General features: G+C 38.5%; 1 protein-coding gene across 2 annotated transcripts; it reads right to left on the reverse strand.

Moving 5' to 3' along the window:
• Positions 1-804: 804 nt before the first annotated feature.
• On the reverse strand, positions 805-18168 carry LOC121377680 (coiled-coil domain-containing protein 97-like). Of its 2 annotated transcripts, none has more exons than XM_041505757.1 (5): positions 18091-18168; positions 13482-14085; positions 10107-10155; positions 4271-4415; positions 805-1292 (listed from the first exon to the last, which is right to left on the reverse strand). In XM_041505757.1, the coding sequence occupies exons 1-5, from the start codon at positions 18141-18143 to the stop codon at positions 830-832; spliced, it is 1314 nt and encodes a 437-aa protein (XP_041361691.1). In that variant the 5' UTR covers positions 18144-18168; the 3' UTR covers positions 805-829. The 2 variants fall into 2 exon arrangements, with proteins under 2 accessions (XP_041361691.1, XP_041361692.1); XM_041505758.1 differs by lacking the exon at positions 18091-18168 and adding an exon at positions 17835-17913.
• Between the last annotated feature and the right edge of the window lie 109 nt (positions 18169-18277).

Here is an 18277-nt window from a genome sequence, read left to right on the forward strand (position 1 = left end):
CAGCATTATTACATATTCAGAAACAATGACCTTCATTTGACCTTGAAAATGTAGTCAAATTGATCAATTATGAAAATCAAGCAAAACAAAATAGAACGCGTGGATGTTAAGCGTCACGAAAAACAGTTATAAAGTTTACTCTCCACTATAATGGAAATTTGGTGCGTGTCCAGTCAGGGCCGAATTTTGACACTTCAGCTTCGGGGGCCCCTCAACACAGAAATTAAATTACATGAAAAAAAAAAAAAAAAACTAATTTTATAATTATTACATTTTTTTAATAAAGGAAGTCCTTAGTCTAGGGGGCCCCTCTGGCAGAGGGTCCCGGGCAACTTCCCCCTTATAAATCCGGCACCGTATCCAGTTGACTGTTGTTTCGGGGTAGCAGCAGATCATTAAAAGAATGAAAATACCCAATTAACGTACAGGTTTAGACAAGTAAGAGTTGCAGATCTGAAATCTACACATAGTTAAAAGAAAGAAATTTCCCATATTACTAAAAGTTGGTGTCTATCCCGTGGACTTGTTTTTGGGTAGCAGCAAATTGAAAATAAATTGATTAAAAGAATGCAAATTCCCAATGAACGTACAGGTTTAGGCAAGTTAGAGTTGTACACCTGAAATCTAAAGATATTTTTACATAAGAATCAATGTTCAAACCTTCCTGACTCTCTGACATAGATAAATCGACCTGGCTCCTGAACCTGGAATGACCGTTCTTGACTTAATTTGATGACTTCTCACCCAAATTTAATTCTCATAAAAATATAAGACTTAGATAATCAACAACAACAACAACACACAAAAACATGAAACATTTAATTCCATCTCAACCGAATCCGCTCCCGCCCGCAGTTTCCATGTCTTGTGCAGCATCACAACACGTAACAGTGTTACTGGAGTCCGTTTTCGAGACAGTCATGTTTGTGAGCTGTTCTGCTGCCTCTGTTGTTTCACAAACAGCTTCACACGGATATGACATGTAATCGTCCGTGTCCCTGTCCCTCTTGCAAACCACATTGTCCCTCTCACAAACACCGTCTCTCTCACAAACAGCACTGTCCCTCTCACAAACACTGTCTCTCTCACAAACAACACTGTCCACCCGTTCACCATGGTTTGTATGATGATCCTTGATGCTCCCACATTCTGAAGAAACATCATCTACGGGCATGCATCCACTAGCCTTAACAACACCATTATCATCATCATCATTATCATCAAAATATTTCTCTTCTTCGTCTATGCCCAGTGTCTCCAGATTGTCGTAATACGTATTTTTGTCAACTTTGCTGAAATTATAAATAAAATAGATTAAATGAAGAAAAGGACAGGAATATTTGTTTATGACACTAGAAGTGTTTTACCACCAGGCAGTGTTCGAGATTAACGGTATCCCGATATCCCGGGGATACCAGAATTTAATTTTGGATACCAGACTTCAAGAACCCAGTATCCCACCGCGATGCCATATAATACTAAATTCTCAGGTAGGATACCAGATTTTGAAATGTTAGTATCCAACTGGGATACTGGCCAAAATTTTTAATCTTGAACACTGCCAGGGGTAGTGGTGTTCCAATGATACATAAACAGAAGGAAGGAAGTGTTTTATTTAACGACGCACTCAACACATCTTATTTACAGTTATATGACGTCAAACATATGGTTAAGGACCACAGAAGATATTGAGAAAGAAAACCCACTGTCGCCACTTCATGGGCTACTCTTTTCGATTAGCAGCAAGGGATCTTTTATATATGCACCATCCCACAGACACGATAGCACATACCACGGCCTTTGATATACCAGTCGTGGTGCACTGGCTGGAGCGATAAATAGCCCAATGGGCCCACCAACGGGGATCGATCCCAGACGGACAGCGCATCAAGCGAACGCTTAACCACTGGGCTAGGTCCCGCCCTTTGTAATAAGCAAGTGATCAGTTTAGCTCTACCAATTTGATGACAGAATATGAAAGTCCATAATCGATTGTGTGGGAAAATGTTAACTATAATTATTTCTCCAGTTATGGGGGGGGGGGGGGGGGGGGGGGCGGCAGGACGTAGCCCAGTGAAAAAGCGCTTGATCCCCATCGGTTGGCCCATTGGGCTATTTCTCGTTCCAGCCAGTGCACCACGATTGGTATGTTAAAGGCCGTGGTATGTGCTATCTTGTCTGCGGGATGGTACGTATAAAAGATTCCTTGCTGCTAATCAAAAAGAGTAGCCCATGAATTGGCGACAGCGGGTTTCCTTTCTCAATATCTGTGTGGTCCTCAACCATAAGTCAGATGCCATATAACTGTAAATAAAATGTGTTGAGTGCATCGTTAAATAAAATATTTCCTTCCTTCTTGCTCCAGATTAATTATATTTAATATTTATCCTATCCTATTCCTTGCACGGGCACTCGAGTCCTGTAAACGCATGCGAGTCTTGACTCGTGGAGACCCTAACTGCTAATCAATTCTGAATTGCCTAGACATATCACTAATCAAGATTTTGAAAGCAAAATGTTCCCTGTTAAGACTTGTTGTATGTTCCTCTGTTATCCCATTCATCTATTCAAGTGTTTGTGATCTTTGACTAGCCCTTTGGTGTTCTTAGAACTTTCTACTAAACTAAACAAACTTTTAACATTACACAGACTTTGAGAAACTATGGGCTGTTAGTTTACTTCACTATATAGTGTGGTGTACTGTACCTGTAATCGAAGGTTTTGTTGTTCCTGGACATGAATCTTTCCTGGTAAACACTGTCATGTATTGTACAAATGTACATACCTGTAATCGAAGGTTTTATTGTTCCCGGACATACATCTTTCCTGGTGAACACTGTCATGTCATGTACTGTACAAATATACATACCTGTAATCTAAGGTCTTATCATTCCCAAACATGAATCTTTCCTGATGAACACTGTCATGTATTGTACAAATGTACATACCTGTAATGGAAGGTTTTATCATTCCCAGACATACATCCTTCATGGAAAACACTGTTATGTATTATACAAATGTACATACCTGTAATCGAAGGTTTTATCGTTCCCAGACATGAATCTTTCCTGATGAACACTGTCATGTACTGTACAAATGTACATACCTGTAATCGAAGGTTTTATCGTTCCCAGACATGAATCTTTCCTGATGAACACTGTCATGTACTGTACAAATGTACATACCTGTAATCGAAGGTTTTATCGTTCCCAGACATGAATCTTTCCTGATGAACGCTGTCATGTACTGGTACATACCTGTAATCGAAGGTTTTATCGTTCCCAGACATGAATCTTTCCTGATGAACACTGTCATGTACTGTACAAATGTACATACCTGTAATCGAAGGTTTTATCGTTCCCAGACATGAATCTTTCCTGATGAACGCTGTCATGTACTGGTACATACCTGTAATCGAAGGTTTTATCATTCCCAGACATGAATCTTTCCTGATGAACGCTGTCATGTACTGGTACATACCTGTAATCGAAGGTTTTATCATTCCCAGACATGAATCTTTCCTGATGAACACTGTCATGTACTGTACAAATGTACACACCTGTAATCGAAGGTTTTATCATTCCCAGACATGAATCTTTCCTGATGAACACTGTCACGTACTGTACAAATGTACACACCTGTAATCGAAGGTTTTATCGTTCCCAGACATGAATCTTTCCTGATGAACACTGTCATGTACTGTACAAATGTACATACCTGTAATCAAAGGTTTTATCGTTCCCGGACATGAATCTTTCCTGATGAACGCTGTCATGTACTGTACAAATGTACACACCTGTAATCGAAGGTTTTATCGTTCCCGGACATGAATCTTTCCTGATGAACACTGTCATGTACTGTACAAATGTACACACCTGTAATCGAAGGTTTTATCGTTCCCGGACATGAATCTTTCCTGATGAACACTGTCATGTACTGTACAAATGTACATACCTGTAATCGAAGGTTTTATCGTTCCCAGACATGAATCTTTCCTGATGAACGATGTCATGTACTGTACAAATGTACATACCTGTAATCGAAGGTTTTATCGTTCCCAGACATGAATCTTTCCTGATGAACGATGTCACGTACTGTACAAATGTACATACCTGTAATCGAAGGTTTTATCGTTCCCGGACATGAATCTTTCCTGATGAACGCTGTCACGTACTGTACAAATGTACACACCTGTAATCGAAGGTTTTATCGTTCCCGGACATGAATCTTTCCTGATGAACACTGTCATGTATTGTACAAATGTACATACCTGTAATCAAAGGTTTTATCGTTCCCGGACATGAATCTTTCCTGCATGATCTGGAGGAACTCAGACCGCAGGATATTTTTTTCAGTCTCCAATATCTTAGGTTTAGCATCTTCTGACGAGTCACATGGTTGTTCCTGCATGTCTTCTGGAAGTACGAAATGGCGTTGAAAGTTACTTGATAAATGATTGTGTGTGTGTGTGTGTGTGTGTGTGCATGTGTGTGTGTTTGTGTCTGTGTGTGTGTGTGCATGTGTGTATGACTGTGTATACCAATGTGTATGTGTGTGTGTGTGAGTCTGTGTAGTGTATGTCTGTGCATGTGTGTGTGTGTGACTGTGTGTGAGTGACAGTGAGTGTGCGTGCCTCTGTGTATGTCTGTCTTTGTGTGTGTACTGTATGTCTGTGTGTGTCTGTATGTGAGTGTGTGGGTCTGCGTGTGAGTGAGTGTGTGTGAGTAAGTGTGTGTGTGTGTGTGTGTGAATGTGAGTGTGTGTGTATGTGTGTTGTGTGAGTGGTGTGTGTGTGTGTGTGTGAAAGAGAGTGTGTGTGTGTGTGTGCGTGCGTGCATGCCGAAGTCACTGATGTAGGCCCCACCCCCCCAACTCCTCAATATAAAATCTGGCAATCCCGGCTATGCCAATACAATGGTGCGTGTATACATGAGTGTTTGTTCATGTGTGGTGTGTGTGTTTGTGTGTGTGAGGTGTGCACACATGTATGTGCATGTGTTTGTGTGTGTGCAAGTGTGCATGTGTATGTGTGCAAAATGCACAATTTTATGGTAAAAGAAAAGAAAAGAAAAAGAGTGCAGTAAGGACACTGTTTGTATTTTCGTCCTTCATTTAATACTGATCATAAATCTCGCACCACTTTGGTAAATGTCAAGTGTATCATGCACCAACAGATTACTACAGTGATAAAAGCAAATTACAAACCATTACAGATCTGGATTGTAGTATAAACCTTTAAAATAATTACATATTAGTTACATGTGCAGGCCACAATAAAAAAAATCATATATTTTCATCTCCATCCAGCCCTAGGATTAAATTCAGAGAATGTGTTTTTGTTTGATCCCTTAATCATATTTATACATATACATGGTCCCTTAATTAATCATATTTATACCTGTACGCGGTCCCTTCATCATATTTATACCTGTATGCGATCCCTTCGTCATATTTATAGCTGTATGCGATCACTTCGTCATATTTATACCTGTACGCGATCCCTTAGTCATATTTATACATGTACCTGTACGCGATCCCTTCATCATATTTATACATGTACGTGTACATGATCCCTTAATCATATTTATACCTGTACATGATCCCTTCATCATATTTATACATGTACCTGTGCGCGATCCCTTCGTCATATTTATACATGTACGTGTACATGATCCCTTAATCATATTTATACCTGTACATGATCCCTTCATCATATTTATACATGTATGTGATCCCTTAGTCATATTTATACATGTATGCGATCCCTTAGTCATATTTATACATGTACGCAATTTCTTAATCATATTTATACACACACGTGATCCCTTAATCATATTTATACACATACGCGATCTATTAATCATATTTATACATGTACGCGATCTCTTAATCATATTTATACACATACACATGTACATGATCCCTTAAATCATATTTATACACATACATGATCCCTTAATCATATTTATACACGTACGCGATCTCTTAATCATATTTATACATGTACGTGATCCCTTAATCATATTTATACACGTATGCGATCCCTTAATCATATTTATACACGTATGCGATCCCTTAATCATATTTATACACGTACGCGATCCCTTAATCATATTTATACACGTACGCGATCCCTTAATCATATTTATACACGTACGCGATCCCTTAATCATATTTATACACGTACGTGATCCCTTAATCATATTTATACACGTACGTGATCCCTTAATCATATTTATACATGTACGCGATCCCTTAATCATATTTATACACGTACGCGATCCCTTAATCATATTTATACACGTACGTGATCCCTTAATCATATTTATACACGTATGCGATCCCTTAATCATATTTATACACGTACGCGATCCCGTAATCATATTTATACACGTACGTGATCCCTTAATCATATTTATACACGTACGTGATCCCTTAATCATATTTATACATGTACGTGATCCCTTAATCATATTTATACACATACGTGATCCCTTAATCATATTTATACACATACGTGATCCCTTAATCATATTTATACACGTATGCGATCCCGTAATCATATTTATACATGTACGCAATCCCTTAATCATATTTATACATATACATGATCCCGTAATCATATTTATACCTGTACATGATCCCGTAATCATATTTATACATGTACGCGATCCCGTAATCATATTTATACATGTATGTGATCCCTTAATCATATAATTTATACATGTACGTGATCCCTTAATTATATATATATATGTAAGTGGTCCCTTAATTATATTTATACACGTACATGATCCCTTAATCATATTTATACATGTACATGATCCCTTAATAATGTACATTATCTCTTATGATGCTCAATGTGTCATATTTCTGATGTCTTAAAATTATAAAATGAAAAAATAAAATTGTAGCCCCACTACGATTCGTTCAAAATATTTGGATGAAAATCTAGTATTTATTTTACTATGGCCTCCTGGATCTACTTCAAAATTACATGACCTGGAAAAGCCATTTTACTACCAGTTAATTCAGTGGTATTTCAAAAAGAGCAGGGGCCTAATTCACTAAACTCTTGCAACTTTGCGATCTCGCAGTGCAATGCTAAAAGACTTACAAAGAGGATGATTTGTTGTCTATAGCAGAGCCTAAGAGACCGTTGTGAATTAGGCCCCAGGCTTGTAAAAAATAAATAAATATATATTCATTATTTATTAACACCAGACAAATTATAGGAGATTTTAGCAAGCATGACTCTCCGAGTCTCGTCTAACAAAGTTCAACCATGTGTGTACATATGTGTTTACTATATATGACTCTCCCAGTCTCGTCTAACAAAGTTCAACCATGTGTGTACACACGTGTTTACTATATATGACTCTCCCAGTCTCGTCTAACAAAGTTCAACCATGTGTGTACACACGTGTTTACTATATATGACTCTCCCAGTCTTGTCTAAGTTCAACCATGTGTGTACACACGTGTTTACTATATATGACTCTCCCAGTCTCGTCTAAGTTCAACCATGTGTGTACACACATGTTTACTATATATGACTCTCCCAGTCTCGTCTAACAAAGTTCAACCATGTGTGTACACATGTGTTTACTATATATGACTCTCCCAGTCTCGTCTAACAAAGTTCAACCATGTGTGTACACACGTGTTTACTATATATGACTCTCCCAGTCTCGTCTAACAAAGTTCAACCATGTGTGTACACATGTGTTTACTATATACATTGTAGTTACTGGAAGTAGGGGCCTGGGTGCATTTACACTAGCTCCCATGCAACTCTGAAGCTGAGGTAGGCCTCACTTCCCCCACCCACCCACTATTAAAAGGCAAATTAAAAACTCTTTACCCATGCACCCCACTGAGAATCGAACATTTGCGTAAACCATTCATGGGTTACACAAAACCAAATTCGTTTTCAAGTAACCCATCATGTAAATGAGGTCGTAAATTGGTTCGCACGTCGCTCGATAAGGTATAGTTTGCGTAACCCATTTTTCGTTTGCGCATTGAATTTATGATACAGGGTTTTTGCCAGAGGGTAAAATGGGTATGGCACCATACAGAAATGTTTTTGCAGACTTTTTTTTAAAAGTTAACCTTTTGACAAAATTACTCTTATCATTACTGTATGATTTTCTTAACCTGAACCTAAACTTAACCCATTTCCTGTTCACTGTTCAATAGCGCCATGCCCCAAAATGTCTTTCTGACAGAAACACTGTGATATCATTTACATCAGCCCTTGACATTCGGACAGTTAAGTGCCGTCGCAAATAAATTTTGCAACAGCATTACGGCAGTAATTTTAAAGAAAAGATTACTGCTGTCAAAATTATTCATCTATGATCCACTGCAGTAATAATATATATTCTATACCGGAATAAACCAATTTATATTAATTGAGGAAACATTGGGCCACGTACACTAGCTTATAAATACTTTTTACCGGGATATGTAATTGGACAGAGCTCAGGGAAAAATGCCTACAGACTTTTCACCACTCTCAGATTTGTGACGGCAATGAAATGCTGTCGCAAATCAATTTTGCGATAGCATTGCCGATTGCCGCCGCGAATTTCGAGGACTGTTACATGGTCACGATGGGTTACATAAAAACGAAATGGGTTACCTGAATTTGTTTTTGAGTAACCCATAAATGGTTTACGGAAATGTTCATTTCTGAGATCCGTGATATATATACACATTTATCCTGCAAGTTGTAACCACCGTTTCTACTGACTGAATATGACGACGGATAAAGCAAAGTAGCAGGATATGACTTTTGACGTCACAAGCACAGCTATATTACATTATTGCTCATTTGACCTCAAGGTCACTGTACATTGATGTGGATGAAATAACAGAAATAATTGCTTTTCCTCTTAATAGTAATAACAAGTTACTGACGTCGGATATCTGCTTTATCCTGTTCAGGCCGAATGAGAAATTACACTCAGCAGAGCCTCGCAGAATTTCCCATTCTTACCATCACAGAATAAAGCAGATACCAAACGTCACTGAATAGGTATTCTCTATGTATATGTAATGTGTAAAACAGATTACTACATGTAGTTTTAGGGAGTTCTCTCCCTTGACATCTACCGTGCAAACAAATCAACTGATGCATGTATAGGTAGGTCGACCACAACAGGGCTCGAATATAAGAATGTGTGACCCACTGCATTAACAAAAAAAAAACATAGTCATAGGTGAAACAGACTAGCAACAGCAGTTTATGGCAATTTTATTAAAAAGCAACTTTTTCAGCTAATTAAACATGACTGAAAGGTTATTTTGCTGAATCTAGTCATATTTCAAATGTACTAATGTTAAATACTGGCTGATAATGTACATTAGAGCTGGGTGGTATACCATATATACCGTTCGGTATCGGTATCATATCAATACCGATTTATCATATGGAGCAAATTTCAAAATACTAAAATTTCGATATTAAAAAATGTTTCCCGCAATTTAGTAAAGCACTAACAATATATCTGATGAACACTTCAAAACCAACTGATGGAATACTTAATGGATTATTTAATAGGTCAACCTACTTGTAATCATCAAGGAAATATTCCAAAAAGCATATCAGAATTTTGTATTATTAGATGAGGAACGATTTTCTAAACTGGACTATGATAAGCTGCTACAACAAATAGTGATACAACAAATGGTGGTGTATAAAGTTTTTGTTTAAAGACACTACTGGAGCACATTGATTAATTATCAATGGGTATTGGATGTAATTCTGACTCGTAGTCATCAGATGAAACCTGCTACATTTTCCCTAATGTAGCAAGGGATCTTTTATATGCACTTTCCCACAGACAAGAAAGCACATACCACGGCCTTTGTCCAGTTGTGAGGCACTGGTTGGAACAAGAAAAAAACCAATCAGCTGAATGGATCCACTGAGGTGTTTCGATCCTGCGACACAAGCACCTGAAGCGATCACTCAATCGAATGAGCTAAATCCTCTCCCCCCCCCCCCCCCTATGGTGGTGTATAGTGTCTATATATGCATGCTAAACTGACATTATTTTAATTGAGAAGCAAGAGAAAAAGAATCAAGCATGTGAAACCTTTTTCTTCTTCCTCCTCACTTTCCTCCTCTTCCTCTGTCTGTCCCTCCTAAAGAACAATAACAAAAACAAAACAGTGAGTAATTTAGACACAGATCACAACCAAACAACTTCAAAAAAAAATTGTTTTGTTCAACGACACCACTAGAGAAGACTGATTAATTAATAATTAGCTACTGGATGTCAGACATTTGGCAAGGAAACCTGCTACATTTTTCTATTAGTAGCGACAGATCTTTTATATGCACCATCTCACAGACAGGACAGCAGCACATACCATGGCCTTTGATAAACCAATTATGTGCACTAGCTGGAATGAGAAATAACCCAAAGTGCTCAACAACAGGGATCAATCCAAGACCAACTGAGCATCAGGCGAGCGCTTTACCACTGGGCTACGCCCCACCCCAAAACAACTTTAAATACAAGTTATCATGGTAGTAAATATTACAAATTAAGTGCCATTTTCAGTTTACAAGTACCATTTTTGTCCACTACACCTGGAGAAGACAATAGAAGAAGTATATTTTGTTTAACGACACCACTAGAGCACATTAAGTTATTAACCATCAGCTATTGGATGTCAAACATTTGGTAATTTTTATATATAGTCTTAGAAAACCCACTACATTTTTTCAATTAGTAGCAAGGGATCTTTTATATGCACCATCCCACAGACAGGATAGCACATACCAGAGCCTTTGATATATCAGTCATGGTGCACTGGCTGAAACAAGAAATAGCCCAATGGGCCCACCGACAGGAATCAGTCCCAGACCGACATCGCATCAAGAAAACACTTTATCACTTCCCTACGTCCTGCCCCCCAAGAAATGTTTTATTTAACGATCCACTCAACACATTGTATTTACGGTCATATTGTGTCACACACAGATATTGAGAGAGGAAACCTGCTGTCGCCTCTTCATGGGCTACTCTTTTCGATTAGAAGCAAGGGATCTTTTATATGCACCATCCCACAGAGAGGGTAGTACATACCATGGCCTTTGATATACCAGTCATGGTGCACTGGCTGGAGTGAGAAATGGGCCCTCTGATGGAGATCAATCCCAAACTGACCGTGCATCTACCACTGGGCTACATCCCGCCTCCATTGGCTATTGGATGTCAAACATTTGGTAATGTTTATATATAGTCTTAGAGGCGAAACACGCTATATTTTTTCTATTTGTATCAACAGATATTTTATATGCACATACAACGGCCTTTGATATACCAGTCGTCGTGCACTGGCTGAAACAAGAAATAGCCCAATGGGCCCACCGATGGGAATTGGTCCCAGACCGACCGAGTTTGCTGGGCTATGTCCCGCTCCCCAAGAAATGTTTTATTTAACAACGCACTCAACACATTTTATTTATGGTTATATGGCATCAGACATATAATTAAGGACCACACAGATATTGAGAGAGGAAACCCGCTATTGCCAGTTCATGGGCTACTCTTTTCGATTACCACCAAGGGATCTTTTATATGCACCATCCCACAAACAGGATAACACATACCATGGCCTTTGATATACCAGTCGTGGTGCACTGACTGGAACGAGAAATAGCCAAATGGGCCCACCAATGGGGATTGGTCCCACACAGACCGCGCATCGAGCAAACACCTCCCAAGAAGACGACAGATTACTGTTGCCACTTGTCAGGCATTTCATTAAAAGCTGGCAACTGGCAATTTTTCACCACCTTTTTTTATAAACTGTCCTCGGGTATAGAATTACAAATAATTGCAAACTGAATGTTGACATTGTACATATCTATTGTCCGAACCAAATTGTTAACAACTACGAAAAATTACTCTCCTACCTTTAATTGCCGTTAAGATTTCCTCCAAAGTTTGTCCAGACACAAATCTTGAAAAAACCATTACAATGACACAGATTCCACATACCAGATGATAACCATGTCACCTATATCGACTTCGCTGAGAGCGCATAGGGAAAAAAGCATGTAATTTTGTATCAGCTGCCATTTTGACTTTTTATGGAATGTTCTTCAAGAGGGTTGAAAGGATAGGACTTAATCTAACAACGTCATAACATGATATAAAAGCAAACGTGATGACGTCATATTATTATTTATTATTATTATTATTATTATTATTATTATTTTAATGACACCACTAGAGATCATCGATTTCATATTAATTGTGTCACATACTTTGGAGGCTTTCACCCCTCTTGAAGAGTATTCCATAAACAAGTATCATGGCAGAAGGCAGAAAACTGCATGTATTTTTCCCTATGCAATCTCAGCAAAGAAAATATCGGTGACATCGTTGCAGTCTCGTGTGTGGAATCTGTATATTTGTAGTAGGTTTTTTGCGATTTGTGTCTGGACAAACTTTGGAGGAAATCTAACGGCAATTAAAGGTACGAGAGTAATTTTTTGTAGTTGTTAACAATTTGGTTCGGACAATAATTTGTAATTGGGGTTCAAAATGTCTCAAAACATTTACTTGCCATAGGGCAATATACCATACATGTGCCAATCAGATATCCTCTTGCCCCATATATTTTCCACTTGCCCATACTTCTTAAGGTAATGAATACTATTACTGTACTTAATGTTGTTAGAAAAATGAATAAAGTCAAACTTGAGAATGTGTATGTGTGTGTCGGGATCCAAGGGACACTGTCAGTGTGATAACCCGGATGATTTGAAGTTTGTTGATTCAAAGTGCCCGAACCTGTAAGAAGGCATTTCCCGCCTTCTGAGCACATTAACAGGGAAATGATTTGGTAGAGGGGTGGGGGAGGCCTGTGAGCAGACATTATGCAGGATGGGTCTAGACTGTGGCCTGCAAAGTTTGGAAATTATGCTCCTGAGAAAAAAAAAAAAAAAAAATTGCTTTGAGCAAGGTAATTGTGAAACTGAAACCCTGGAGCTGGGGCATGTCATGGTCTTTGGTTAACAACTATGAACATAAAAATCCTTAAATTTACATAAAAAACTTAACATAATTTCAAAGTAAACGCCATAATGGTCTTGAATATAGAAAAATTAGACATGTATACAGTACACCAGGCAGACTTTGCAAGCATTTTTTGGTTGAAATAAATATATGTTTTGACAGATGTGAGATTTTCTTTCCTTCAATATGTTTATTAAAAATCCACAATGAACACTGGCGTAGGAAGCAGGGGGAGCAGCGATGTTTTTTTTATATATTTATATATATATATATGTGTGTGTGTGTGTGCCTCCCCCCCCCCCCCCCCCCACCATTTTCTGGCACTTTCCTACACCCGTGATGAAGAAAATCCTTACCAGAGACATAAAAATCTTCATACCCTTGTTACTTACAAGTGCCAAAAAGGTTTTGCTCTACAGATTTTTTTTAAAGTACCTCTTTTTGCTTCAGAACTTCATACCAGGCGTTCTCTCTCAGCTGGTCCATGTGTTTCAAAAGCACCGAGGAAAATCGCAGATCCGACTTGTCGACTTTAGCCTGGATGTCTTCCTCCGTCAGATACTGTCCCACCATCTGATTATAGAGCCAGGGATCTCGCCACTTCATCTCGTCCTCGCTGAAATACTCCCCACCCGCCATCAGCTCCTGCATTGCTGCATACCTCCGATTATTTACCACCTTCCTGTTCGAGATTTCATCATGCCGTTTCTCGATTTCTTTGAGATAAAAATTGACTTCGTACATATTACGATGCTCAGCAAAATATGGAAGATCCTCAGGGAGTAGGTAACTGCCAAAACGGGACAGAAACAATAGCAGGTTCGTTTTTAAAATATCGGACGCGATTTCATGTTTTTCTTTCAGCTCCAGATCCGGTTCGTCTCTCTGTTGGTGTTTGAAGTGAGCGTCCGACCGTGCTATTCGCTCAAGCATGTTCGTTCGCAACAGTTCCAGATGAGTGTCCGTATTTTCAGACTTCACATCAAGATGTGAATTTTCAACTGAAGAATCGTCTGCATCAACATCCATTGTCATGAATCTGAAAATTTAAAACACTGTGAAGAAGAAGGAAGGAAATGTTTTATTTAATGACGCACTCAACACATTTTATTTACGGTTACATGGCGTCAGACATATGGTTAAGGACCACATAGATATTGAGAGGAAACCCACTGTCGCCACTTCATGGGCTACTCTTTTTGATTAGCAGCAAGGGATCTTTTATATGCACCATCCCACAGACAGGACAGTACATACCACACCTTTGTTACACCAGTCGTGGAGCTCTCGCTGGAACGAGAAATAGCCCAATGGGTCCATCGACGGGGATCGATCCTAGACTGACCGTGCATCAAGCGAACGCTTTACCACTGGGCTACGTCCCGCTGTGAATGATTATACATGAAATAGGATTCAATGAGATGGCAGGATACTTATAAAAGGAGGTGGAAGTTTTAATTTCTAACTAGGAAGTAATTAAAGTTAAAGTTTGTTTAGTGTAACAACGCCACTAGAGCACATTGATTTATTAATTAAAGTTTGTTTAGTGTAACAATGTCACTAAAGCACACTGACGGCAATATCAGTCAGGCTGGTAGAGTACTGTTTTAATTTCCAAGAAGTTAAAGTTTGTGTGGTTTAACAACGCCACTAGAGCACATTGATTTATTAATTAATGTTTGTTTAGTGTAACAACACCACTAGAGAACATTGATTTATTAATTAAAGTTTGTTTAGTGTAACAACACCACTAGAGAACACTGATTTATTAATTAAAGTTTGTTTAGTGTAACAACACCACTAGAGAACATTGATTTATTAATCAGTCAGGCTGGTAGAATACCGTTTTAATTTCCAAGTATGAATATATTAATTAAAAAAAATTTTAGTGTAACAACACCACTAGAGCACATTGATTTATTAATTAAAGTTTGTTTAGTGTAACAATGCCACTAAAGCACACTGATGGCAATATCAGTCAGGCTGGTAGAGTACTGTTTTAATTTCCAAGAATGAATAAGGTAACTAAAGTTAAAAGTTTGTGTGGTTTAACGACACCACTAGAGCACATTGATTTACTAATCATCGGCTATTGGAAGTCAACATTTGATAATTCCAACATATAGTCTTAGAGAGGAAACCTGCTACATTGGTCCATTAATTAGTAGCAAGGGATTTTTTATATGCACCATCCCACGGACAGGATAGCACATACAACCTTTGATATGCCAGTTGTGGTGTACTGGTTGGAACGGGAAATAGCCCAATGTGTCCACTGATGAGGATTGATCCTATACAGACTGAACGGACATCAGGGGAAGGAAGGAAATGTTTTATTTAACGACGCACTCAACACATTTTATTTACGGTTATATGGCATCGAACATATGATTAAGGACCACACAGATATTGAGAACGAAACCCACTGCCGCCACTTCATGGGCTACTCTTTTCGATTAGCAGCAAGGGATCTTTTATATGCACCACCCCATAGACAGGATAGCACATACCACAGCCTTTGATGTACCAGTCGTGGTGCACTGGCTGGAGCGAGAAATAGCCCAATGGGCCCACTGATGGGGATCGATCCCAGACCGACCACGCATCAAGCAAGTGCTTTACCACTGGGCTACGTCCCGCCCGCAGACATCAGGCGAGTGCTTCACCAATGTACTACGTCCTGCTCCTATATTAATACAGGAAGCAGGGTGCTGTTTAAGAAGAGCTACAAATGTGTCGGTGACACTTTGATATAATATAATAAAAAGATAAAGATTGAACTGGCATGTCACTGCGTATTAACTAAACTGTCATCCCCTTACCACCCCATTGTTCTTAATCGTACATGTATACGTGTCATTGGCGTGTTAACTGTTGCGTCACTTTTATTCAGTGAATACCACACTGCAGGGCTAGCTTTGGGTCAGCAGAAAATGTTGCCAAATTATCTATTAAACTTAAAAAATTGCAGAAACCCAGATATTGTCTAACAAAATATCAATTATTTCATGAAATTATTTTGCCAAATGAAAATAAAATTCGCCAATTGTTTTTAAAATTCGCAAGTGTCAGAGCTAGCCCTGTAAATAATCTTACAGCTTATTGCAGGGCTCGAAACGTCCCATGGCCAGGTCGCCAAATGCTACCAATGGACTGTTTGGGCAACTTAAATATTTAAAAAATAATGGCGTTAGTCGCCCAAATAATATTATCTTCTTTAGAGCTATAACATATGAGCCACTATCAATATTTGTATTCCACATTAAAATCTTGCTCGTGATTCACTTACCATAATTTGCCAATATGCATTATTATTTTTTGGGCCACCATATTTTTGGGGCGAGTTTTGAACCCTGATATTGGCAAACAAAAGAAATAACAAACTAATCATTCAAATTTACTTGCAAACATGTTAGTGGTAAAACTGCCGTGAAAAATGTTATGGACATTATTTTGTTCACTGTATGTTTTATGATGTGGTAAATGTTTTAATGCAAACAGGTTGTGCCTTACTAGTATTTTGCAGGTTTCTAATCGGTCATCATACTATAACACAACTCCTGAATTTTTTTTTTTTTTTATTATTATTTTTTTTTTACGAAAACATGACACCACTAACATTTCTTTATTGCGTTAGTACTGTAACTGTTACATTACAGGGACATTCCCGAGTTTGCTGCATTGTAAGATGTTTCCGACTAATAAAATATTTCTATGATTAAACCTCCATATTAAATATATGTTTTTGTTTAGAATATCAGTGTCTGTATATTCAATGTGTTTCTGGTCGTCTTAAACCGGCCTCGGTGGCGTTGTGGCAGGCCATCGGTCTACAGGTTGGTAGGTACTGGGTTTGGATCCCAGTCGAGGCATGGGATTTTTAATCCAGATACCGACTCCAAACCCTGAGTGAGTGCTCCGCAAGGCTCAGTGGGTAGGTGTAAACCACTTGCACCGACCAGTGATCCATAACTGGTTCAACAAAGGCCATGGTTTGTGCTATCCTGCCTGTGGGAAGCGCAAATAAAAGATCCCTTGCTGCTAATCGGAAGAGTAGCCCATGTAGTGGCGACAGCGGGTTTCCTCTCAAAATCTGTGTGGTCCTTAACCATATGTCTGACGCCATATAACCGTAAATAAAATGTGCTGAGTGCGTCGTTAAATAAAACATTTCTTTCTTTCTGGTCGTCTTAATATTTGTAAGAAGCCCAAACTGGATTTTGTTTTCAAATAATTTCGTATGTATGAAAAAACATATTTTAGGAAATAAAATGAAATTTAACCTAGTACAAATATTAGAACGATCAGAAACATATTTAATATAAAGCCACTAATATTTTATGCAGAACAATATGTTTGATATATGATTACAATTGTTAAAAAGTCTCTGTTAGTCGATAACATCTTTAAAAATGCAGCAAACTCATGAATGTCCCTTTAAGTTTAACAGAGCTGCTGAAGTTTGCCCTGCTTTCTGACCTATGCCCTCAAAAATGTCCAGTGGTCTAGACCAATAAACCTTGCGCTCTAATTTGCCAAACTGGAGTCCAGCCCCACCCTCTCCAATAAATAATTTTAAAAAACCTAATCCAAATAACGATGTTTTATTCATAAATTCAAAAAAGTTGGCAATCCATTCGAAAATGGGAAACAACCGAAATTATAAAATACAGAGTTATAATCTATCCTTTTTCTATTGCTACGCGTTGATCAAACATAACATTAATTTGAACGTCATCTAAAACAGTTAGTGTTGTTATTTCTAGTTATTCATGCCGGTGTACTTACAGATTTTGTTGAAATACTAATTAATTGTATATAGAAAAAATAAATAATAAAGTTTTATTGTCTGTTTTTCTTATTTTGCTACGCTCTCCTTAACGATTAACAACGATACAGTCTATTAAGTATTTTTCAAGTCATGTGCCCAGAACAGCTTGCCCAGGGCCGTAGCTACCGAGGGTGGGGGTGGAGGAGCAAACAAATCTAGCTAGTACTGATATGTATGTAATGGTTGCAAAACGCCTATAGATTTCAAAATTACCTGGTGGGCATGCCCCCAGACCCCCTGGTGTATTGCGCCTTGTGGCCTTCCATGAGAGTTTAACCGACCTCGGTGGCGTCGTGGTAGGCCATCGGTCTACAGGCTGGTAGGTACTGGGTTCGGATCCCAGTCGAGCATGGAATTTTTAATCCATATACCGACTCCAAACCCTGAGTGAGTGCTCCGC

Source organism: Gigantopelta aegis, chromosome 7 (assembly GCF_016097555.1).
Source record: "Gigantopelta aegis isolate Gae_Host chromosome 7, Gae_host_genome, whole genome shotgun sequence".
In the NCBI taxonomy this organism is placed as follows: domain Eukaryota; kingdom Metazoa; phylum Mollusca; class Gastropoda; order Neomphalida; family Peltospiridae; genus Gigantopelta; species Gigantopelta aegis.

What these genes read in the sequence shown, in the direction of transcription:
- LOC121377680 (XM_041505757.1), bottom strand. Translation starts at nt 18,143, where the DNA reads ATGGAAGGCCACAAGGCGCAATACACCAGGGGGTCTGGGGGCATGCCC. An exon ending in TCTGGGGGCATGCCCACCAG is followed by an intron (nt 14,086 to 18,090) that starts GTAATTTTGAAA and finishes TTAAATTTTCAG; the next exon opens with ATTCATGACAATGGATGTTG. An exon ending in TGAGGAGGAAGAAGAAAAAG is followed by an intron (nt 4,416 to 10,106) that starts GTTTCACATGCT and finishes TCGTACTTCCAG; the next exon opens with AAGACATGCAGGAACAACCA.